We start from the raw sequence: 24,451 nt of genomic DNA on the forward strand, positions 1-24,451 counted from the left end.
TTGGAACCTACAGGAAGCGTTTAGAGGCTGTAATTTCTGCAAAAGGCGGATCTACTAAATATTGATTTCATTTCTTTTTTGTGGTGCCCAAATTTATGCACCTGCCTGATTTTGTTTGAACAATTATTGCACACTTTCTGTAAATCCAATAAACTTCATTTCACTTCTCAAACATCACTGTGTGTGTCTCCTATATGATATATTTAACTGACATTTTTTATCGTAACAACCAACGATTTATACAGGAAAATAATGACTATTAACTAAGTTGCCCAAACTTTTGCATCCAACTGTATATAGTCTTTGGAAAAGCTTACGAAAAAGTTACAGATGACAAGGATGAATGTCCCAGGGAGGCATTTGATTTAGCAATTGTTGTTCATGATGCTTTTCTGATGACCAGTGCCGTCTTCATCTGTTCCTCTTCTTCTCCTTCTGTACTTTGTTCTTCTCCTTCTTCTTTGCTTTCTTCTCCGTCTCTTTTAAACCAAGGCATATTTATTATGAAATGTCATGCTTTGGTTTCATAACACATGCACCTGATTGGCTGGCTGTCAAAATGATCGATGAATTAATTCACTGTCCATTTTCCCAAACAATAAAACCTTTAATGTTCTCTGAGGTGTTGGTAGATCTTCCTTTCCCAGGCTGTAAGATAATTAGGCATGGCTTAGTCTTCCTTTCCCAGGTTATAAAGTAATTGAGCCATCAGCATGTGTTTCTTTCAAACAGCTGTTTTTTAAGTGAGTTGTAAGGGAAGAAAAACCTGCTTTGATTTGTCTTTAGTTCATCTGTTGCCTTGTCTCGAACAAAATACTGTATAATGGAAACCAAAATGTACAGATTTTACACACCATAACAACTGCCAAGTCAGAACTTTTCTTTCTTTGTATTTTTTTTGCTTTATAGTCATTCTGGTGTGTGTTTATACCAAAGTGTGTGTTATATTTATTTGATTTATTTTCCTATTTATCTACCTACCTATTATGAGGGGCATTCAAATATTAACAGGAATTAACACTTTATTTATTTAATACAATGAATTGACTTACACACAATTTTTCTTTGTAGTCTCCTGCCACTGCAATACACTTGTTCCAGTGCTAAAGAAGCTTCTTAATCTCAGAAGAATAGAAGTCTTTTCACTGCATGTTGATCTATTCCTTCACAGCGCCAATAACCTCCTCATTTGACTTGAATTTCTTAAATTCCTTAAGTGCAACGAAGAGATGATCGTCCCTTTCTGAATGACTTGCACCAATTATACACTCTAGACTGAGAGAGACACTCATCCCCAAACTGATTTTTAAATCTTGAATAAATCTGAGATGAAATGACTCCTTTATTTGTCAACAATTTAGTAATAGTTCGCTGCACAACACTACTGTGTACCTCCTACTCCGACATGTTGATTACAACTGATAGGAAGGGGGGAAAGAGCAGCTAGCAAAACTAATGACAAGTTCAAACATGCACGTGTTCTTCCAATGTGTCATGTCTACCTTGCACTTTTTATAAAAACGGAGCATGAAGATTCTTGTTTATAATCGAATGCCCCACGTATTATTTAAAGAGCTTCGGTAAAAAGCCAAATTTCCCCCTGGGGACAAACAAAGTTTTATCTACTGTATGTACCAAATCAGATGCTATGGCAAAATCTACTATCTTCTCCCCTTCCCCATTTCTCTTCCCTACTCTTCACCCTCCATGCACCCCCTCTATCATCACTTTACTCTTTTCACATATGCCTATTTAAATAACCAACAACAATCTGCTTTTCTCCCTCTTGTCCTGCCCTAAGCTGTTCCTCCATTGGTGCCCAGAAAATATCCTTCTCTTCTTCCTCACAGCCACTTCACCTAAGGAGCATAAGCACAAATGACATTAACTACAGTCTTACCAAGGCCCAGCTTGACTCTCATCACATTATCACTTCTATTCACACTGACAGAAAAACCTTATAGTTCTTTGGATACTACTGTGCTCTCCCAATCATTCTCCTGACATCATAGGAACAGTCACTAGAGACATGAGGTCGCAGCAAAAGGGGTGTGTGGTGCTCCCAATATCTTTTCAAAAGGACGCAGGTTCAAGTCTTTAGAGTCCTGGTGCTTCCAGTTTTGCTATATGGTTGTGAGAAATGGACGTTATCCAGTGACCTGAAGGGAAGATTGGACTCCATTGGTACTGTGTCTCTTTGGAGAATCCTCAGGTACCGTTGGTTTGATTTTGTGTCAAAAATGTGGTTGCTTACGGAGTCGCAAATGATGCACATTACCTGCATTGCAAGGGAGCGCCAGTAATGGCACTATGGCCATGTGGCGCGATTCCCCTAGGGCAGGGGTCCTCAATCACAGTCCTGGAGAGCCGCAGTGGCTGCAGGTTTTTGTTCTGACCTGGTTGCTTAATTAGAAAGCAATTCTTGCCAATAAAGCACTAACAAGCTATGAAATTAAATTAACTCTGCTCTGTCAGGTCATTCTCAAATCCTAGATTTTCTTTCCCTTTCTGTCATGCAAATGATTTGAAGGCTAAAATGGACGAGTAATTCTCAGTCCTTCACTTTTTTCTCTTCATTTTTCTTCCAAGTATTTAATTAAACCCAATAGTGCAGATAAATACACACAGGTGTAAATGTAAATAAGCTAAATGGAGAAATGCTGCTCTCTCTTGTCATTTGCATGTTATTGATAATAAGGAGCAATTAAAATAGCTGTTTAAGACAAAATTAAGCAATAAGGGCTCAAAATCACTAAAGTGAAGCAGAAGTGTTACTTTAGCAATAAGTGCTTTTTATTAAGCAACTGGGTTGGAGCAAAAAGTCTGCAGCCACTGCGGCTCTCCAGGACTGTGATTGAGGACCCCTGCCCTAGGGTCCTCACTGTTGATGACCCGAGCAGCTGGAACAGGCCATGGAGGCGCCCACATAACACCTGGCTGCGGAAGATAGATGGTCATTTTTCCGGAGGTTGGGACTGCACCATGTGTCTGCCTGAGGGTTGCCAGCCAGGATCCAGAGCTGTTTCATCATGTGGTGGGTGCGGCAATGTGCTGTACCAGTGTATGCTTCCCAACCTGACCTGACCTGACCTGATACTACTATACCTATACCATTTCTCCCTTGTGCATTTGCTCCACTATATAACAATGTACACCCTCTTCCCAATTCTCTTGCACTTTTTCAAGTCCATCTCGTTCCTGCACACACAACACACCCACTTTTCTCCTGTTCATTAAATCTGCCAACTCTCTCCTTTCCAAGTCATCGTCCCAACATTCAGTGCCCCCACTCTTACCTTCAAATGAACCTTTTCTTTCCCTTTCTGCACCTTCTTGTTTTGCATCTTCTGGACTAACTTTTTTAGCTAGGCCCGCTCTGAACCCAGTAGCCCTTGCTTACTTCTCACAGGGCTCAGGCGAGGCCTCTGCACATCACCTACAGCTTACACCCTAACATTTTCCGCAGCTGAATCGATTGATTCCATCATTAAATTTTAAGTTTAGTATTTTTAAAGTGAAACTTATTTTATGTTATATATGCATTTGCCATGTAAAATTTTGTTCTAAATGTAAGTCTTTTCTATAAATATTAAAAAAGACATAGCCTGCCTGTAGTTTTATAATGGTAGCTATGGGGCATGGGTAATCACTGAAAAACAAGAGTTTAAAAGCTTACTGAATACATCCATTTTTCAAGCCAAGAAAGTTATCAAGCTTTGATATGCATCTTGAGATTACACGCACATCTGTGAAATAGCTTATACATGTCTTTTCCAAACAAATTAACAACAATATTATGAGATTCAGACATTTTAAAAAAAAGACTAGCTGTGCGTGCTATGTCAGCATCTGTTTTCCTCCACAACACCCTTTCTCCTCCAGTGGTGTGGTTTTCTTCTGAAAGTAAAAATCACACAAAACTATTCTCTGCCATGTGTATGGTATCATGTTGATTTACTTCTGTATTTTTGTGAGGACCCCTTCCACACAGGCCACTGCCATCACACAAGTATATAGAAAATGCATCCTTAACCTCAAGAAAAATACTGTATGTCCAGAAATATGTGAAAATGGATATTTTCGGATCCCTTTAGCTGTCCAAACATGCATTGGAAACCCAAAAGGCATGTTTTCCTATATCTTATATTTTGTCACTTCAACGTGGATGTTTTTGGTAAGCTTTTAGGCTTTTTCTTTTCAGTGATACCCCATGCTCTGTGGTTTCAATTTTCAAAGAGTTGAACAGGCTATGTGTTTTTTAAAATTTATAAAAAAAAACACTTAACTTTACTGTAGAACACAATTTTGTGTGGCAAATGGATATACAGTAGACCATATTTGTGAAGAAATAACTTTGAGTTAAAAAAATATCAAGCTTAACTTTTAAAGGTTTAGCTAAAGTTTTATAGTGTTTCCTACTAAACTTCTCTGTTTTGTTGGGCTGGTGTGCCCCCTTTTTGCCTATATTATAAAAGCTTCTAAACCTGTAATCTAAAATTTAAGCTAAGCAAATTAAAAATGTTAATTTAAATGAAGTGAGTTTTTTGTGTGTTCGTTCATTTTTCTAAACCTGCTCAATCCATTGCAGTTTGCATGGTGTGGGAGTCTGTGTATTTATTTCAATATTCATTCTGAAGAGGACAAAATGTGAAATGAAGTTTTAAATACGGTTTTAATAATAAAAGATTATTTTAAATAGGATAAAATGTGGCAGCCAAGTAATATCAGAAAATGCTTATGCACACTTCTTGTCAATGCTAAACATGAAATGTATTCACTGCCTGCTGAGTTAAATTAATTAACAATTAAATTAATGAGTGCTCAAGCTGAGAGTGCCTTATAGATCTGTCAATATGTAAAGTGGATAAGTGCTCTCCTTTTTTGTAGAAATTTTATAACATTGCTGAAAATGTTGATTTTTCTTTCGACACTGAAATTGGAACTCATTTACTGTGTACTGTGGACAAAATTAAACCATTTCTCCTTTCCACTATATTAGCTCATGAATGGCTGCTAAAGGTCAATATATTGTTGCCTAGAGTGGTCAGATAAGACTAAAGCCATCTCAGGATAGAACAACAGCCCCAAATACTTGACAAGGTAACCACTGAGCTGGACAAACATTACATTATTGACCCACGCTGATGAAAAATATTCAACTATCCATCCACAGCAGCAATTTTCAGTTTCTTTCCCTCATGATTTCCCAAGGCTGAGTTTTAAATTTAATCGCCGTCTCTATTAGTGGAGTTTGCATGTTTTTCCTTTGTTTTCCTTCTAGCACAGTGGTTTCTTTCCACGTTGCATGGTTGGCCAATGCCCTGCAACTCATCTTACACTGAACTCTACAAGAATAGGTTCCTGTAGCCTGCTATTGCAACAAGCTGATTGAGAAGTGTAATGGATTAGTTTCCCATGTAACACGTCCGGAAGTCTGAATGTTAACATTACAAGTATAGAATGTAAATGCTTGAACGGATAGCTTGACATCCAGCTGGGATGGAGAGTGATGCTTTACTTGGTCTACAGTTGTGCTTGAAAGTTTGTGAACCCTTTAGAATTTTCTATATTTCTGCATAAATATGACCTAAAACATCATCAGATTTTCACTCAAGTCCTAAAAGTAGGTAAAGAGAAACCAGATAAACAAATGAGACAAAAATATTATACTTGGTCATTTATTTATTAAGGAAAATGATCGAATATTACATATTTGTGAGTGGCAAAAGTACGTGAACCTTTGCTTTCAGTATCTGGTGTGACCCCCCTTTGCATCAATAACTGCAACTAAACGTTTACAGTAACTTTTGATCATTCCTGCACACCGGCTTGGAGGAATTTTAGCCCATTCCTCTGTACAGAACATCTTCAACTCTGGGATGTTGGTGGGTTTCCTCACATTAACTGCTCGCTTCAGGTCCTTCCACAACATTTCGATTGGATTAAGGTCAGGACTTTGACTTGGCCATTCCAAAACATTAACTTTATTCTTCTTTAACCACTCTTTGGTAGAGCGACTTGTGTGCTTAGGGTCGTTGTCTTGCTGCATGACCCATCTTCTCTTGAGATTCAGTTCATGGACAGATGTCCTGACATTTTCCTTTAGAGTTCTCTGATATCATTCAGAATTCATTGTTCCATCAATGAAGGCAAGCCGTCCTGGCCCAGATGCAGCAAAACAGGCCCAAACCATGATACTACCACCACCATGTTTCACAGATGGGATAAGGTTCTTATGCTAGAATGCAGTGTTTTCCTTTCTCCAAACATAATTCTTTTCATTTAAACCAAAAAGTTCTATTTTGGTCTCATCCGTCCACAAAACATTCTTCCAATAGCCTTCTGGTTTGTCCACGTGATCGTTAGCAAACTGCAGACGAGCAGCAATTTTTTTTGGAGAGCAGTGGCTTTCTCCTTGCAACCCTGCCATGCATACCATTGTTGTTCAGCGTTCTCCTGATGGTGGGCTCATGAACATGAACATTAGCCAATGTGACTGAGGCCTTCAGTTGCTTAGAAGTTACCCTGGGGTTCTTTGTGACCTCGCAGACTATTACACGCCTTGCTCTTGGAGTGATCTTTGTTGATCAACCACTCCTGGGGAGGGTAACAATGGTCTTGAATTTTCTCCATTTGTACACAATCTGTCTGACTGTGGATTGGTGGAGTCCAAACTCTTTAGAGATGGTTTTGAACCTTTTTCAGCCCGATGAGCATCAACAACTGTTTTTCTGAGGTCCTCAGAAATCTTCTTTGTTCGTGCCATGATACACTTCCACAAACATGTGTTGTGAAGAGCAGACTTTGATAGATCCTTGTTCTTTAAATAACACAGGGTGCCCACTCACAGCTGATGGTCATCCCATTGATTGAAAACACCTGACTCGAATTTCACCTTCAAACTAACTGCTAATCCTAGAGGTTCACATACATTTGCCACTCACAAATATGTAATATTCAATCATTTTCCTCAATAAATAAATGACCAAGTATAATATTTTTGTCTCATTTGTTTAACTGGTTTCTCTTTACCTACTTTTAGGCCTTGAGTGAAAATCTGATGATGTTTTAGGTCATATTTATGCACAAATATAGAAAATTCTAAAGGGTTCACAAACTTTCAAGCACAACTGTAAGAGGCCATAATAGATGGAGTACATAAGTGGAGGTGCTGGGTTGGTTCTAGGTTCCTGTCCTAGTCAGGGCGATCATATAATTAATGGACAGGGGGAGACTGGTTATCAAGAACAGTTTATCTTCCAGGACAAAAAGTGACAGTGCTGCCCCAGTATCATCCCAGTTTAGACTCCCGAAGGATTATATGGGAGTTGTAGTTTGGAAGGGCAACCCTATCAGGATTCCTGGGTCTCACCAAAGGGAGCTGCTGGGAAAAGGTCTTCCTTCTTCTGGGAGCTTCCACCTGACCCAGAAGTGCTTCCACTTTGCTATGTCATGACACCGGAATTACTCCTGGGTCCAACATAAAAGGAGCCATCTCGCCTGACTTAAGTCAGTCAGAGTCAGGAGGCACAGGGCAAAGCTTAACTGAAGGAGTTTAAAAACAGGAAACTGTAAACCTGTGGTTTTGTTATTTGGCCATTGTCCACCTGTCACGGTATTGTTATTAAATAAATATCATTTATTTGAACCTGGGACTGTGTTTTGTAGAGCTGTGTCTGGTGTTTGGGGCTCTGGGATACCCGTGTGTGGTCACAAGAGTTACTTTATTACTTAATTTAATGAAGATCATACAGATGAAACATTGAGACAAACATTAATAATCGTTCTTCAGTACTTCCCAAATAACTAGTCCTTACAATAGACAGTCATCAAATTATTATAGAACAATTTTAAATTCAAATGGTTGCTTAATATGGAATGACTAAAGTGACATCTTCTATACTAATAAAAGGCAAAGCCCACACTGACTCACTGACTGACTGACTGACTCACTCACTCACTCACTCACTCACTCACTCACTCACTCACTCACTCACTCACTCACTCACTCACTCACTCACTCACTCACTCATCACTAATTCTCCAACTTCCCGTGTAGGTAGAAGGCTGAAATTTGGCAGGCTCATTCCTTACAAGTTACTTACAAAAGTTAAGCAGGTTTCATTTCGAAATTCTACGCGTAACGGTCATAATGGTCGACAGCATCCGCCATGTTAAACTTTCTTATTTATGGCCCCATCTTCATGAAATTTGGTAGGCAGCTTCCCTGCGCTAACTGAAACCGATGTACATACTTATTTTGGTGGTATGACGCAATAATTATTGGTATATTTTCCCTCAGTTTAAAAAGGTTTACTTTTCTTCTTAATAAAAATTTTAAGGCAGTACTTAGCACGGGTATTTTGCTAGACTTAAATAAAAACAAAACAAGACATTTACTGACTGGTTCTGCATTGAGAAAAAATGGTCAATGTCAATGTCAATTTTATTTATATAGCACATTTAAAACAACATAGGGATGCTGTGGCCAAAGTGCTTTACAATAATAGAATAAAAGAAAAACGTACAATTAACATGAACAACATAAATAGAAATAAAAATGAACATAAATACAATAAATAATAAATAGAAATAATGTTACATAATCACAATGAGGAAACCATCAGTATTACTGAAGGTCACAGAATGCAAGTGAATAGAAATGAGTCTTTAATCTCGTTTTGAACAGTTCAATTGTAGATGACTCCTTTATGTAACGCGGTAAAGAGTTCCACTGGCGAGGAGCAGCAGCTGTAAAAGCCCTGTCAACAAGAGATAACTGACCAGAAGATGGTAATATCATAGTGATGGTGATAGCATAGTCGTGTCATACATGAATTGGTATTGGTTTATAATGGGGTAGCTTTCTGGAAGTGAAGCCAATATTGACCTGTCTTGGCAGGGATGCCAAAATTGGACATAGTTAAAAAATTCCCAGAAATAACTATGCAAAGGAAAAAATAATAATGAAAAGGCAGTGGGAATTGCAGGAGATGAGGCCATCTATAGTTAAAGGAAGAGATAGCTGCCTATGTTGTTAAGACCTCTGCAAGGTACATGGAGCTACCAGGAGGAGCTGTTGGTGGGACAGCCTCCATAATTTTATGGGACTAGATCTAGCATGGAAGTAGTACAAACAGGTGACCCCAGCAGTACTTCCAGGATCAGCCATAAATTTACCCACAGGTCATAGAACTGATAAACATGGAGTTGGGAGAGCAGTTGGTAATTGCTTACCTGGCAAGACGAAGAGAGGAAATGGAGGTTCTACAAAGAAGTTGGAAGGAATGTGCATCAATGTTTAGCTATGGAAAAGTGGAACTTTTATTGTATTAGGTATGCCATGAGTGGCTCTCTTCTTTTTTAGTTTTTTTGCATTATATAACTCCTTGTGCCTTGCCTGCCTTGTATATGTGTTTTATATCCAGTTAGCCAGGGTACTTGGGCAGTTCTCAGGGGTAAAGTAAAACACAGGTTCAGCCACTAAATAAATTACCCAAGTTGAGATTTTGGTCCCAAACCCAAACTTCACTGGCTAAATCCACTGTTGGGAGCAACTCTGCATACCTGTGCAAGTACCAAAAATGCCATTTAGGGGTGCTTCCTTTATAAAGCAGAGGTGCAGTCACTATAGAAAAAAATCAGAATGAAATGTAGCCCTGTACAAGTGAGGAAGTTGTGCAAAATTTGGTGTAGATAGGTTCAACACTGGGCATCATACTGACATTCAGCGTTATGCCTAAGATAAACCACCCATTTTCACTTATAAATTCCACAATGATACACTTGTGCCATTCCCAAATTTGTCATATGTACTCTGTTGATGTGATATTTTGTGATTTGGATGTCAATGCTACTTGATATACATAATTGTCACAATCCTCAGACATCTATTGACTACACAAGGATGGTAGCAGTGACATCCTGGAAGGTTCCTCTGGTTTCAGTATAGGAATACAGGAAGGGTACACATAATCACTTAGAACTGCTTTGTATTTAGCAGCGTACCTGTTTTCCTCTGCTTAGAAGAAAACCTTCCTTTTCTGCTTCAGTTACAGTATTCTTTATTTATAATTGGGGAATTTCCCTGTGTAACGTATCATCTACTTTAATTGATGTCGGCAGACATTGAACTTCAGGTTGTCCTTCATTGCAACAATGATCCAAAATTTTATTAGTGTTTTTTTGTTGTTGTTGCTTTTTAACTAAATGTATAGTCTGACCTGTGATGGTCCCAGTGTCAACATGTGCTGATTTTTGTATAGGGCTATCTGTCTGAAGGACTTGTGACAAAATGGTATCGATCTCCAAGACTACTTCTCTCACCAAACAACTACACCAAAGCCATTGACATGTGGGCAGCAGGATGTATTTTGGCAGAGATGCTGACTGGGAGGATGCTCTTTGCTGGTAAGGTTGCTGCTTATTATTTGTATTTTCATTAACCAGAGCCACTTGTTTGTTCATGTTGGTCTAGCATGGAGGGCCAGGCCTTCATCTTATTTTCTATCAAAATGCTCCACCATAGAAGAATATTTGGTTATTTTCCAAAATATATCCATTATTAACATATGCTTGAAACTAATTTGAAAGGGGCAGTAAATTTATGTTGAAATTTAATATGTCATTTATAAAATGCATTGCACAATAAAAAATAAAATAATAGAAGTATGAAGCACAGTGTCTAGCAGTGCCAGGTCTAGGAGACTGGGTTGAAATACTAACCCAGTGACTGTCTGTGCTATATTTGCACATTAACCGCATGACTGCGTAGGTTTTTTGTCTGGATTCTCTGGTTTTCAAAGGTGTGCATGTCAAGATGTTCAGAAATTCTAATAATTCTAAAGTTGCCCTCTGTAAGTGAGTATTGGTTTGTGTACCATGGACGGTCTGGAGCCCTATCCAAAGTTAATTCTTGTCTCTTACCCAGTGATTCCAGGATTGACTCCTATATCTCTGAACTGTTTTGAGCAGGTAAAAAAATTGTGTTTACAACTGAAGTAAAAGTAAAAACAATCGGTAGTTTATTCAGTACTGAAGTAGTACATTCAGTATAATATGCTGCATAACTTACACCACATGAAACAGTACGCAGCTTCTCAGAATATGCATCATTGTGTTATAGACATTGCAACATTCTGGCATTAAACAGTTGCAGTGATGGGGATTAGCAGCAAGAGTGTTTAGCTGTACAAGACACATAACACGTAGGCTTAAAAACTATTTCTAAACCTGATTTAAGTACCATCTGCTACAGTGAGAACATTTTGTGTCTAAGTTGTAGAAATCCTGTATTATGACAGTCTGTGGTTTAAAACTTCATCCTTTTATAATATTATAAATCAGATCCTTCTGCCCTCTAAGCAATTGCCAGAACCCTCAGAGTGGTGTTTCTGTCCTGCGTGGTTGTTGATCAGTGTCATAATTTGATATTTCCAATCAGGGTATGTTTTGTTATAAAGCAATAAAAAAAAATCTGAATTATCCCATTGCTCACTCCACATTACCAAAAACCCCTTCAAAAGTGGAGGCAATTTTGTACCTTTTTTATTTTGACCACAGTGTTGTGGATTCAAGACACATACATCAGTAATCTTGCAGCCCAAAAACTGTTGGCTTCTTTCTCTGAATGGTTAATTGCCATCCATGCCATGTATTTTGTTTCTCAAAGGCTAGAGGATCCTTTACATCTATACATTAACATTCAAAGAATCAATTGACAGTTAGGCATAGGAGTGAGAACTCAGACTGCTATAACAGATATGATAACATACCAGCAGTCTCACCACTTGGTTTTAGTATATCAGGCTTGCGGAGAGCAGTTTAATTATGGGTTTTATTCAGAACTAGCCTATTGAAGACAGGTAATACAAGAAATTTCTAAATATTAGATTTTTGATATCTCTTGCCCTTTGTATACCTTCGGCCTTCCTTGTATGCCTTTATTTGATGTGTCTGAACCTCTCTTGCTCAGTGCTCCTTCTCTCCCGTCATTCTCAGACTCTGGCATTTTGAAGCATCTTGCACACATCCTGGTATCTTTTTGACCATCAACAATGGTACACAGCCCCCATTACCCACTGTGAAAGCATCATTCCTATTTTTGAAGGCAAAGTCTTTGAAGGAAACTCTCAGCATGCCTCCAGACCCTTGACCTCTCCTTGTGTTCCTCAACCTCTCTTGCCTGGCACTTCCTTTGTTGATTGTGTCACCAAAGCCAAACTGACCAATCAGACCAAAGCTATATTGACCCAATAGATTGCACAGAGTGACCAGACACACACAGACACAGACAGCAGTGTTTTATTATAATGTACTGTAAACAAATATGGCTGATCCATTCTGAAATGTAGTCAAACCTTTTTGATGGCACTGTCTAAGTAGAAAGTGTGCTCACTAAAACAATTCTTAAAAATGGCATTATTGGGCTTTCCATCAATTGTATCAATGTTGAGTAAATAAGGAAGTGCTTTATTTCTTGATAGATTTCTTGATTTGGATGATTTGATAGTTAAAAGTGAACTCCTAATACGCTATAGAATGTAACTAGTAAGGAAAAGATACAACTGTTGATGTCTAGCCAGAAGTATATGAAGGATGAGAGAAGAATTTCAGAATGAATTAACAACAACTCTAAGTGGTGTTCATCTTCACAGAAATGTGTTACAGTGATATTAGGTATTAATAGCATGTGTGAATCAAATTTGCAAACAGTCCACGGGAAGGTGGAGCCTCTACTTACAGTATTGGACACTAAACTCCAAACCTAGATTTGAATCTGTTCCTTGTCACTCGCATGCTGTCACTGATGTCGTTAGAATCACCAGTTAAAGTAATTGTGCATTTTTGGGATAAGGAAGGAAACTGAAATATTGTACTCAGAAAACATTCTAAAGGACATGAGGAGAACATGCAAACACCACACAGATAACAACCAAGTAAGGAATTAATTCTGAATCCATAAAGCCAGCATATGGCCAGCAGCTATACCACATGCATTTCAGAATAGGTCATCCAAATAAAGCTAAGCATGTTCAGACCAGGTCAGTACTCGGATGGAAGACCATCTAGGAAAAGCTTGGGTTGCTGCTGAAAAAGGTGTTGGTGAGACCAGCAGGGGAGCACTTACCCTGTGGTCTGTATGTGGATTCCAATGCCCCAGTGCAGTGATGTGGACACTGCGCTTTAAAAATGGCGCTGTTCTTCGGATGAGAAGTAAAACTGAGGTCCTGACTATCTGTGGTCATAAAAGGTCCCTGGGCTTCCTTTGTAAAGAGTAGGGTGTATCCTGATTTCCAGGCTAAACTGCCTACCATGGCCTACTCATTCTGGCCCCCCTAATCATCCCCTGTCTCCAATTGGCTCTCTTTCTCACCACTTCACCACCTAATATGTGGTGAGTATATTGGTGCAAAAATGGCTGCTGTTGCATCATCCAGATGGTTGCCACTCATTAGTGGTGGTTCTCTACCCACTAAGTGCTTTGAGTAGTGAGAAAAGTGCTATATAAATTATAGATTTATTATGGTCATTATTATTATTATAAAGCTGGTGTGACACAGTGGCGCTGTGGTAGTGCTGCTGCCTCACAGTAAGGTTCGCTTTGCGGGTCCTACCTGCATGGAGTTTGCATGTTCTCCCTGTGTCTGCGTGAGTTTCCTTCGGGTGCTTTGGTTTCCTCCCACAGTCCAAAGACATGCAGGTTAGGTGCACTGGTGATCCTAAATTGTCCCTAGTGTGTGCTTGGTGTGTGAGTGTGTGTGTCCTGGCACCCTGCCCGCAATTTGTTCCTGCCTTGCGCGCTGTGCTGGCTGGGATTGGCTCCAGCCGACCCCCATAACCCTGTGTTAGGATATAGCGGGTGTAACGAACCGAGGAGACAGTAATAAGAGTTGGGGTTTTTCCGGCCCCGTATATTGTATACAGCAACAAAAACAGGTCAAAATTATAAACAAACAGTTCATAATGCGCGACGCCAACTCCTGGCGTCTCGCGCCATTTTATTGGGGTGGAGCCGGAAGTGGAGGAACGCTGGGAAGGACCGCAAGGGAGGATGGGAAGGATGACGTCAGGGCAAGATGGCGGAGGAAGGGCGGAAGTACCGCACTGCGGTCAATCCAAGCCTATGGTGCAGGAAGGTCTTTCTTTCTACGAGGAAGCAGAGGGAGAAAGTTAATACCCAGCCATTCCCTGGCGCGAATGGTTTCCCAGGTGCTATCGAATCAATCCGCTGCCTCCTACTGCGCGCGTGACACGATCCCCCTTAGCCCAGGACCGCCAGGTCGGGCGGACCTAACCGAGAGGTCGTGAATACGAGAGAGGGCATCGGCATTGGCCTGAAGGGTGCCGCGCCGATAAGTGACAGTGAACTTATACGGCTGTAAGTCCAGAAACCACCTGGTGACCCGTGGATTCACTCTTTGTGTAGGGACATCCACTGAAGTGCAGCGTGATCAGTCACCAGAGCGAATTCGCGACCCAGCAGGTAGTAACGGAGGTGGGTCACTGCCCACTTAATGGCCAAGGCCTCCCTCTCCACTGCGCGTGCACGGTCCCCGTCCATCAGTTTCCGCTAAGGTACATCACAGGGTGCTCGACACCATCGACGCTTTGGCTCAGCACGGCACCCAGGCCTGTGTCCGCGCCGGTCTGGAGAATAAACGGAGCCCAAAATCGGGCGTCCGTAACACAGGTGCCGACGTTAGGGCCTTCTTTAGGTCACTGAACGCTGTTCTGCTTTGTCGGTCCACACCACGATAGGGAGCCTTTTGTCAGGTCAGTCAAGGGTGCTGCTCTTCGAGAAACGGGAACAAACCGGCGGTAGTAACTCGCAAGCCCCAAGAAAGCCTGCACCTGTTTCTTGGTACGGACGGGCCATTCTAAGATGTCTTTAACTTTGGAGCTCTGTGGCCGCACCTGTCCTTGTCCCACGAGGTAGCCTAAATATTTGGCCTCCTTTAATCCAAAAACACTTCCGGGGTTTATGCGGAGGCCGGCTTTAGCCAGTGTTCGGAGGACAGCTGCGACCTGCAGTAGATGCTCCTCCCAGGTGCCGGAATAGATGACAACGCCATCCAGGTAGGCGGCACTATAGGACTGGTGGGGCTTCAGCACTCTATCTACCAGACGCTGGAAGGTCGCCGGGCCCCGTGCAGCCCAAATGGGAGGACCTTGTACTGCCAGTGCCCGCTAGGGGTGCTAAAGGCCGCTTTTCCTTTGCGGATGCCGTTAAAGGAATTTGCCAATACCCTTTGTCATGTCAAGGGTAGTCAGATATCGAGCCGCACTCCAGCCGCCAAGGAGGTCGCCAATGCGGGCATGGGGTAGGCATCGAACTTGGAGATCTGATTCAGACGCCTAAAGTCATTACAGAACCTCCAGGAGCCGCCTGGCTTGGAGACGAGGACAATAGGGCTGGACCAGGGACTATGGCTCTCTTCAATTATGTCCATGTCCAACATACGCTTCACCTCCAGTTCGACCTCTGCGCGCTTTGCCTCCGGAGTCGGTAGGGCCTCTCCCGGACGATTACACCGGCTCCGTGACTATATCGCGGCAATCAGCGGTCCGCCGGGTGACTCGCCACTACCTCGGGATGGCTCGGAGTGTTTGGGCTAACTCCTGCCGCTGCTTGGGGTCAGCTCTTCGCCGAGGTTAAGGGCAGTTGTGCTTGCTAAAAGGGAGAGTGACCTATGGGAGCTGGGAGCTCCTCTCTATCTCCAGGGCTTTAACAGGTTGACATGATAGATCCTCTCACTTTCGGTCGACGATTGGGCTGTTTCACCAAATAGTCGACGCAGTCCTTTCTCTCCTTAACCTCGTAAGGCCCTTGCCAGTGAGCGAGCAGCTTCGAGTGGGAGGTCGGACGAGCACCATAACTCGTCCCCGGGCGGAACTCCCTGAGGACGGAGTTGCGGTTGTAACACCGGCCTGCGCTGCTTGCGCACGAGTCACGTGCTCTTTTAGGAGGGGCCTGATCTTTGTGAGTCGGTCGCGCAGTTGCGCCACGCATCTCAAAATGTTAGAGGAGGGAAGAGCCTCGCCTCCCAGCCTTCTTTTAGGATGTCGAGGATTCCCCGGGTTGTCGCCCGTATAGCAATTCAAATGGGGAGAAGCCTGTAGAGGCCTGGGGTACCTCCCGTAGGCAAAAGCACGAGGGAGGAGCTGGTCCCAGTTCCTGCCGTCCCGCTGACTACCTTGCGGAGCATCTGCTTAAGCGCCTGATTAAACGCTCACCAACCCGCCAGTTTGCGGGTGATAGACTGACGCTTTCAGGTGCTTTATCTGCAGTAATTTGGCTACCTCCTTGAACGTATCCGAAGTGAAGGCGCACCCTGGTCCGTGAGGACCTCCTTGGGTATGCCCACGCGTGAAAACAAATTAACCAGTTCCCGCGATGCTTTTAGTATTAGCGGAGCGCAGGGGAACCGCCTCTGGGTACCGGGTGGCATAGTCCACCATGACTAGGATATACTTGTGGCCACGGGTTGAGGGCTCCAGGGTCCCACCAAATCGACCCCTATCCTTTCAAAGGGGATGTCCACGAGGGGAATAGGGACTAGAGGAGCACGGTCCCTCCTAGGAATCTGGCGGTCTGGCACCGGACAGGATTGACAGAACCGCCGGACCTCCTCATTGATCCCAGGCCAGTAAAAGCGGAGCTTAATCCTCTCCAGTGTTTTTTCGGCCCCGAGGTGGGCCTAGGAGGTGAGCATGTGCCAACTCGCATATCTCCCGCCGGAAGGTACGCTGAATTAGCAACAACTTCCGCACCTCGCCTCATGGGTAGCCACCGGTACAACAGATCATTCTCAAGGACAAAGAAGGGTTCCGCGGTGTGGATCCGTCCGCTGTTGAGCTGTTAGGCAGAACGACGCATTCCGGCAAAGCGCAGGGAGTCATCATTCCACTGCTCCCTCTTAAAGGAGGCGGCGTGGACCGAAATTGATGGTCCAGGCCGCCGAGAGGGTCTTGGGGCCTGGGCCGGGAAGAGTTCCTGGCTAGTCCCTTCTCCGCGGAATCTTCCGGGTCAAGGTCCGTAGCCACGAAAGGTCCCCGAGACACCAGCGCCATAGGGCCTGCCCTTGTGCACGGCGTGGAGGCCGCGGAGGGGTGCCTTTTCCCCTCATAACAAGATCCAACGAGGCCCGGGAGCGCGCGAATGGCTTACCGCTGATTCTTTTAGACCAGTCTTGTCCCAAAATCACTGGGAAGGGGGTCAGGTAACACAGCGACCGCCATTTGATTGGTTCCCCCTTCCAGGTGACATAGCAGTGAGCGGAACGATATGACCTAGTCCCCCCATGCACACAGGTGACCAACAAATGCTGTTTTAACCACTGTTGCGGTAAGACAAAACGGCGAGCAACAATGGTAATGTTGCTGCCGGAATCAAACAAAGCCACCACGGCGCGCCCATTTAGCAACACCACTCCCGTGTTCGACTCGCCAAGGGATGCGGCGGGTACAATACCTCTCCGACGACGTCCAGCTGCAGTCCATAGGCTCCGGGCGATGTGATGGGGCAGTTTGGTAGCAGGTGACCGGTCTCGCCACACTTGAAACAGCGCGCGTCCCGCTTCTCTCTGGCTCTGGCTGGCGCTTCTGCAGCGCCGAGGGGCTCGGGTGGCCGCCCGCCCCTGTCGGTTCCCGAGCAGGCTTTTCTGACCCCCAAGTCGGAGGACCGCCAACTGACGCTCCAGGACGTCGAGGAGGCCCGACATGTTCTGGTAGGCGTGTCCCCGGACCTGCTGGGCGAGGGAACTGGGCATGGCATTGACCAGGCCTTCACAGGCCACCCGCTCACCACTTTCCGCCGGGGTCCCTCTGGCCGTAGCCAGCGCCCATCTTGCCCCAGAACTCAACGCCTGGGCGGCAGGCTTTTCGGGTCAAAGACCCAGTTCCGCCATTCGCCGCCTGCTGGCCCGGCTAATGCCGAAGGGCCAGTATTTCGGGCTTGAGGAGGTCGTAATTAGCGCCTCCTCCTCAGGGAGGTCATAATAGGCCGCGCTGGTCCTTCAGGTATGGCGCCAGATGGACGCCCACTGACCGCTGCCACTCGCTCCGGTGGCCGCCCTCTCAAACATGCCCAGGTAGCCTCGACGTCCTCCGGCGGGCCCATCGGGACCAAAGGAGGAGGCGCTGCCTGGGCGGGTCTGGCTCGCCGCTGGGCTTCCACCAACCTGGCCTCGTGGCCTCCAGCTCCCGGGTGGTGGTGGCTTGCGCCTGCTGCAGCGCCTGGAGCTGGCGCTCATGGCCTGCAGCACGTGTTGAGGTCCTGTCCCTCCGTCATCTCGGGATCTCTATCCTGCCGACTACGCCAATTGTAACGAACCGAGGAGACAGTAATAAGAGTTGGGGTTTTTCCGGCCCCGTATATTGTATACAGCAACAAAAACAGGTCAAAATTATAAACAAACAGTTCATAATGCGCGACGCCGACTCCTGGCGTCGCGGCCATTTTATTGGGGTGGAGCCGGAAGTGGAGGAACGCTGGGAAGGACCGCAAGGGAGGATGGGAAGGATGACGTCAGGGCAAGATGGCGGAGGAAGGGCGGAAGTACGACTGCGGTCAATCCAGCCTATGGTGCAGGAAGGTCTTTCTTTCTATGAGGAAGCAGAGGGAGAAAGTTAATACCCCGCCATTCCCTGGCGGCGAATGATTTCCCAGGTGCTATCGAATCAATCCGCGGCCTCCTACTCGCGCGTGCGTGACACGGGTTGGACGATTATAAAGCTGTGAATACGTAGTGCTAAAAGCTGCACTCTAATAATAGGCCACAGGAAATCTTTTTGCAGTAAATTCAGGTTCACTTACATCCAGATAAATTAATTAAACTCTTCTGATGGAACAACATATTTTTTGGAATGATACAGTATACGATGTAGAAGCAGACAGCCCACATTTCAGATAAGCAGAGCTAAATGCTTCATTGACAATGATCCATTCATCAGGGACAGGGACCATTTGGTTTCCACAAGCTTCAAACGCAGGCAGAGACTTTCAGAGAGAGGATACATAAAAGCTTCATGCTGGAGTTAGTCTTGCTGTTTTGGATCACGGAAAGAGAGAGAGAGAGAGAAAGAGAGGACAGCCACAGATACCAATGTTATGTTGTGGAAGTGGAGCAGCACAAGATTAGACATGTCTTTTCCCCGGTGTGTCGGTGTTGTATTATCAGGCATTTCCTTTAGCTTGTAACAATGGGAAAGTGGGACTAGAATGATAGGCTTTTAAATTATAGGAATTACAGTTTATTGTTGTTTAATAAATGATCTAGGCTAAACTGTTATTCTGTTATCTCTGTACTTTTTACAGTATGTACATGCTGTATATATGTTACCAAATACAGTATATACATCACAGTGGATTTAATGTGTTGTTTTAAACACTAATCAAAAGGAAAAAAACTCTTTAATGCCAAAGTGAAAACAGATCTCTGCAAACTAATCTAAATTAATTTCAAAACAAAATACTTGATTGCATAAGTATTCTCCCCCTTTAATATGACACCCCTAAATCATCATTGGTGCAGAAATTTAGTTTTAGCAGTCACAGAATGAGTTCAAAGGAGATCTCCTGTCTGTAGTATAAAAGGTATTTTATCTGTAAAGTCCAACTTATGATGAGTTAGTGTGGTGGCCTAACCTACACAAAGAAGTCAAAAAAGAACATACCAAGCATCTCCATTAAAGGTGATTGAAGAGCTCAAGTCATATGTGACTAAAAATTAAATTGTGGGACACCCAGAAAAGAATGAATTTAATTCAAGTAAAATGCATAAATTCCTTAAATTATTCCAAAAAAATAACTCTTACTCTTACAATTTGGAAATTTCTCCAGTTATAACCATTATCCTACATACTTTAATGAACTTTTATATGATGTGTCATTTCCTTTTCATAGCTAACTGGTTAAAATTTCACTTTAAGAAATGTATGCATTTTAATTGAATTTTATTTTTAGTCACTTGTGACTAACAAAATTACGGAAGCTCTGAACCGCACAGTGAAAAAAATTATGGGATAACCCTTATCTCATGACGTACGTGAAAACAACTCGTACGAGATACTTTCACGTTCGTACGAGATGTTTTCACGTACGTACGAGATACTTTCACGTATGTACGAGATAAACTTAGATTGAAATATTTAAAAAGTGTGCTTCGGGGCTTCCTAATTACGAAATTACCTACCAAGGCTGTGGCGCTTCAGTTTGACGTCACTTCCAGCGCTTGTAGCGAAGTGATATAAAAAAGCAGACGGATGGGCTTTTATTTATTAAAGGAGTGTGGGATGGTTAGAGTTGGGTTTAACAGCAGCATGCAATACCTACGTCAGGTATTGCCCAGAACGTCAGTCACGAAATGCCCATCGCATACCCCATTACACTATGGTTAAGAGTAGGCTTGTGGGAGGATAAGGGTTTAGTTTACAGGTATTCGTCTGCACACTCGTACGGAGCACCTGAGGAGATATGGTGTTTTGTTTCTTCCTGGGAAACAATTTGGTGCGTACAACTTACCATCTCGTGCCCACCACTTACCATAGCCTGCGCACCAGGGGCCTCATGTATAACGCCTTGCGTAGAACTCACACTATAACATGGCGTAAGCACAAAAGCCGAAATGTGTTTACGCACAGAAAAATCCAGATGCAGGAATCTGTGCGTACTCCAACTTCCACGTTCTTCCGTTACATAAATCCCGATCAGCGTGAAAACTAACGCTCATGCATGCGCATTATGTAACGCCCCAAATCCTCCCAGAATTACGCCTATTTGAATATGCAAATCAATATAAATCGCCTTTAAGTGCAGCCTTCTGTGAAAAGACAATGGGAAAAGCACGGGGAAAATATACGAATTTCAGCGAATACCAAGTGGAGGCAAAGGAAAAACATACTATTTGTTCAAATAAACCGTGGTATAATCAACAAAATGAAGTTGATCGAGTGACATAGCGTGTTGGAGAAACTTGAAAGCTCACGTTCACAAAATCGCACAGTGCCGGAAAAAAAAAAGAAGTCACATATCAAAGTTGCACACTGTCTGAGTGTCATATGAAAGTTTATTAGGGTACAGAGAAAAAAGGCACACGGTGGGGAAAAAGCACGAAATGTCAACTTCAATCACGACATTTCCACTTTAATCACGTATTTTATTTTGTCATTTAGTAGAACATTATAAACTTCATCTTAAAATCGTTTAATTAACCAGTTTCTCAAATCACATCGTAATTAAAGTAGCACATTAAATGCTTTGTTTTGTATTTGATCTTCTACTCGTATGTGCTCTATGTGTGTGAATCACTACTTGCTTCTTAAACTGGCTTTCTTCCTCCAACTGGACACAGAGTCCAATACATTCGTGATATTACAGCTCTCTGAATAACTAAAATACTGAGATGTATACGTGATGTCATTTTCATGATGATAGGAACTAAAGCACATTATTAACATGTGTTTCACTTCGATGAAATAATTTATTGCAGCAGTACTCAGGGGCGGCACTAGGCTTGTGGTGGCACTGGGCAGAGGAAGAATCGGTGGCTCCTTCGTCGGCCAATGTCAATAAGGTAGCTTATCACGGTGGATGGCCACGTCTGTTGCGGACACTGCACAGCAGACTCGTGCTCATGACAAGCATTTATCTTTTGTCGAAATTTGTCGCTGCGTTTTTAGCTGTGTTGTTATTTTCTCTTTCTGTTTTATATTCAATATATATTGGCGTGGCCGCCCCAAGAGTCCTTGCTTTTCTTTCCACAAGTAACCGATCGCCATACAATCAGCTCTGTAATAGACGTTAAGCCATCTGTAAGCTTAGCGCCGATTCTTCAAAACGTTTAAAGAACATTGAAATATCTTCGTAGTACATGTTTAATTATTCTATCCTTCACGACACTCCCAGTGAAGAATATAGATTATTTAAATGAAGTTAAAGTTTTATGTGTATAATTTAACAAACAAGAAGAAGAAGAAGGAGAAGTGAGAGTAACAACGCTAAAGCAGTTATGGTATTTGGAATACTATGGCTGTTCCCTGGACAATTATATTGTTACGAGTTAATTACAATCAGATGCATTACACTAATAAACAATATGCGGTTAGTTTCTGTGTATTTATAAAGCCGCGTCATGAAAATAATGAGTAATCACACAAGAACAGTACCATTGCTTTGACGCTGGGTGCCGCCAGTTAGCAAAACTGAGCGGAGAACTTGCGTATGACAAGGCATGAGGTACCGTGGAAAAGTGCGTGGCTTTACGCCAAGTGTAGGTTTTATACATCGCGATTTGAACGTGGAAAAGTTCTTACGCAACATTTCTGTGCGTACGCACCGTTTATACATGAGGCCCCAGGTCCTTTAAAGTTGCACCTGCCAATATTGCGTGTGCGCCGCATACTTTCAGATGAGTACCAAATGCCGTTGCGTGCTACTGTACATCATTTTCTGGAAACAGGACATATCACTGAACAGTCTGACGTTTTCCTCACACACTTGCAGTCCACAGAAATGAATATTGGCAAATTTATAAAGGCAGACTATGCATTCAAGCCCAGATTGTTAAATCCGCGAAGCAGCACCACTAACCAATGCACTAATTTATAGTAAAAGGAAATTACATTAGTTAGCCATTTACTTTCTAGCCCCCAGCTTGTTATTCGCACAAGTTACGAAAGGAATTCATATTTCACGTATTTAGTGCATGTGAAGTTTACCCAGTTCAATGCGGGTTCACTAATTTAATTCTCTGGTAAACCTGGCACACTCGATCGCATATCTGAATTAATGAACTGTGTGATTTAACGTGCATCTAAAAATTTAAATCCAAATCGGGCCACTGTAACTCCTGCCGTTTTCAGACAAGAAATGTACCCTTGTTAAAAAGCCAAACTTGAATATCCTAGTGAAATCCACTGGCAAACCTGGCACACTGGGTCACCTGTTGCATTGTGCAAAACGAACTGCAATCTTTAAAAGTACAGTAGAGATCTAAATCGTGTGGCAGCGGATTTTTATTGCCGCGTATTTGACAAGATGGATCCCTAAGTTAAATGGCAGGTAATACTTACTTTAACTTTACTTTGGTTCTCATGCATATCAATTTCAATAAATTTTCAGGATAAAATACAACCAGCATACTAACTAAAGATTCATTCATCCATCTACCCATTTTTAAACCAGTTTAAACCAATTTGGGTTTGGTAGGTGACCACAGCTTATTCCAGCAAAAATGGATGCAAGGCAAAGATCAGCCATGGATAGAGCCCTAGGTCATTTCATGTTCACACAAACACCTACATTCACTGACGTGAAGCCAGTTTAAAAAGTATGTAAGTAAAAATGTATTTCTAAACCACCTTGCAAAGGCCACAAAGCACTGTACAATTATATAAACAATTAAAAACATTCATTGAGTAAACAGTGATCTAATCAAACAATAAGAAAACAATAAGAAAATACACAGAATCAACAAACAATAGAACAATATGACTCCAAGAAGGGTAACCCACAGATTGTCTAAACAAGAATGTCTTAAGCTGACCTTTGAATATCTTAATGGAATTATTTTGACATGGACTTGGTTGGGGGAGGAAATTATCTCATAACCTCGCTGCAGCAGACTGAATAGCACGGTCACTGCATAGCTTCACTCTGGTGTGTGGTACAGAAAGGAGACCCTGTTTACCAGATCAGAGCTCGACCAGCAATGCACAAGGTCACTGATGTATTTGAGGGCCTGGCCATGGAGGGTTCCATAACTAAGAACCAGGATTTTAAATTGAATTCTAAATTCAGCTGGCAGCCAGTGGAAGGATGATAAAATCTGTTTAATATCAGACCTCCAGTTGGTTCTGGTTAAAAGCCAGGCAGCTGCATCTTAAAAGAACAGTAAGCCTAACCTTATGCATGTGAGAGGGTAGATTGAAGCACATGGGTTAAAGCCCACACATACAAGAGGGGCATGGACAAATTCTGCACATAAGTTACCTGGGCCATGGCAGCAGTCTAGAGCTGTGAAGAAGCAGTACCATCCACTGTGCTGACGGCTATAGAATCTTCAGCATATATTCTGAGGGGATCTCTGCCTTATTGTTTTCTACTGCTGTTCATTAAGACATCTCACAAGGCTCCTGTCATCTGCTCCAAGCTATGCTCATTTCCTAATGGTCTGGTACATACAGGAGTCCTTGCAATTTCCAAAATGATGCAGTAGTGCCTTCAAAAGATGGGCACATGTCAGTCAGGAACACAGAATTTCTTTGTGCCTTTTGTACATTCCATTTCGTTTTCGTGAGAGGATTAGTGTCAAATTTCTGTCTGGTGTCAGATCTTCACATGTGTAATTCAGACTTGTCATTTGGATTATATTCATCCTCCATGCTTCAGGGAGGCAGCTAAGAAAGAAGAAAAAATAGCTTTTCTAAAAGACAATAAAGAAGTACATGG

At 42.8% G+C, this 24,451-nt stretch overlaps 1 protein-coding gene across 2 annotated transcripts in view; it reads left to right on the top strand.

Moving 5' to 3' along the window:
- The window catches only part of mapk4 (mitogen-activated protein kinase 4), a 225,097-nt gene that overhangs the window by 148,533 nt on the left and 52,113 nt on the right, over nt 1–24,451 (top strand). For both annotated transcript variants that reach the window (XM_039750397.1, XM_039750398.1), the window contains exon 3: nt 10,266–10,410. In XM_039750397.1, coding sequence (XP_039606331.1) covers nt 10,266–10,410 — 145 coding nt within the window. The remainder of the gene's footprint in view (nt 1–10,265; nt 10,411–24,451) is intronic.

Source organism: Polypterus senegalus, chromosome 4, assembly GCF_016835505.1.
Source record: "Polypterus senegalus isolate Bchr_013 chromosome 4, ASM1683550v1, whole genome shotgun sequence".
NCBI classification, from domain to species: Eukaryota; Metazoa; Chordata; class Cladistia; order Polypteriformes; family Polypteridae; genus Polypterus; species Polypterus senegalus.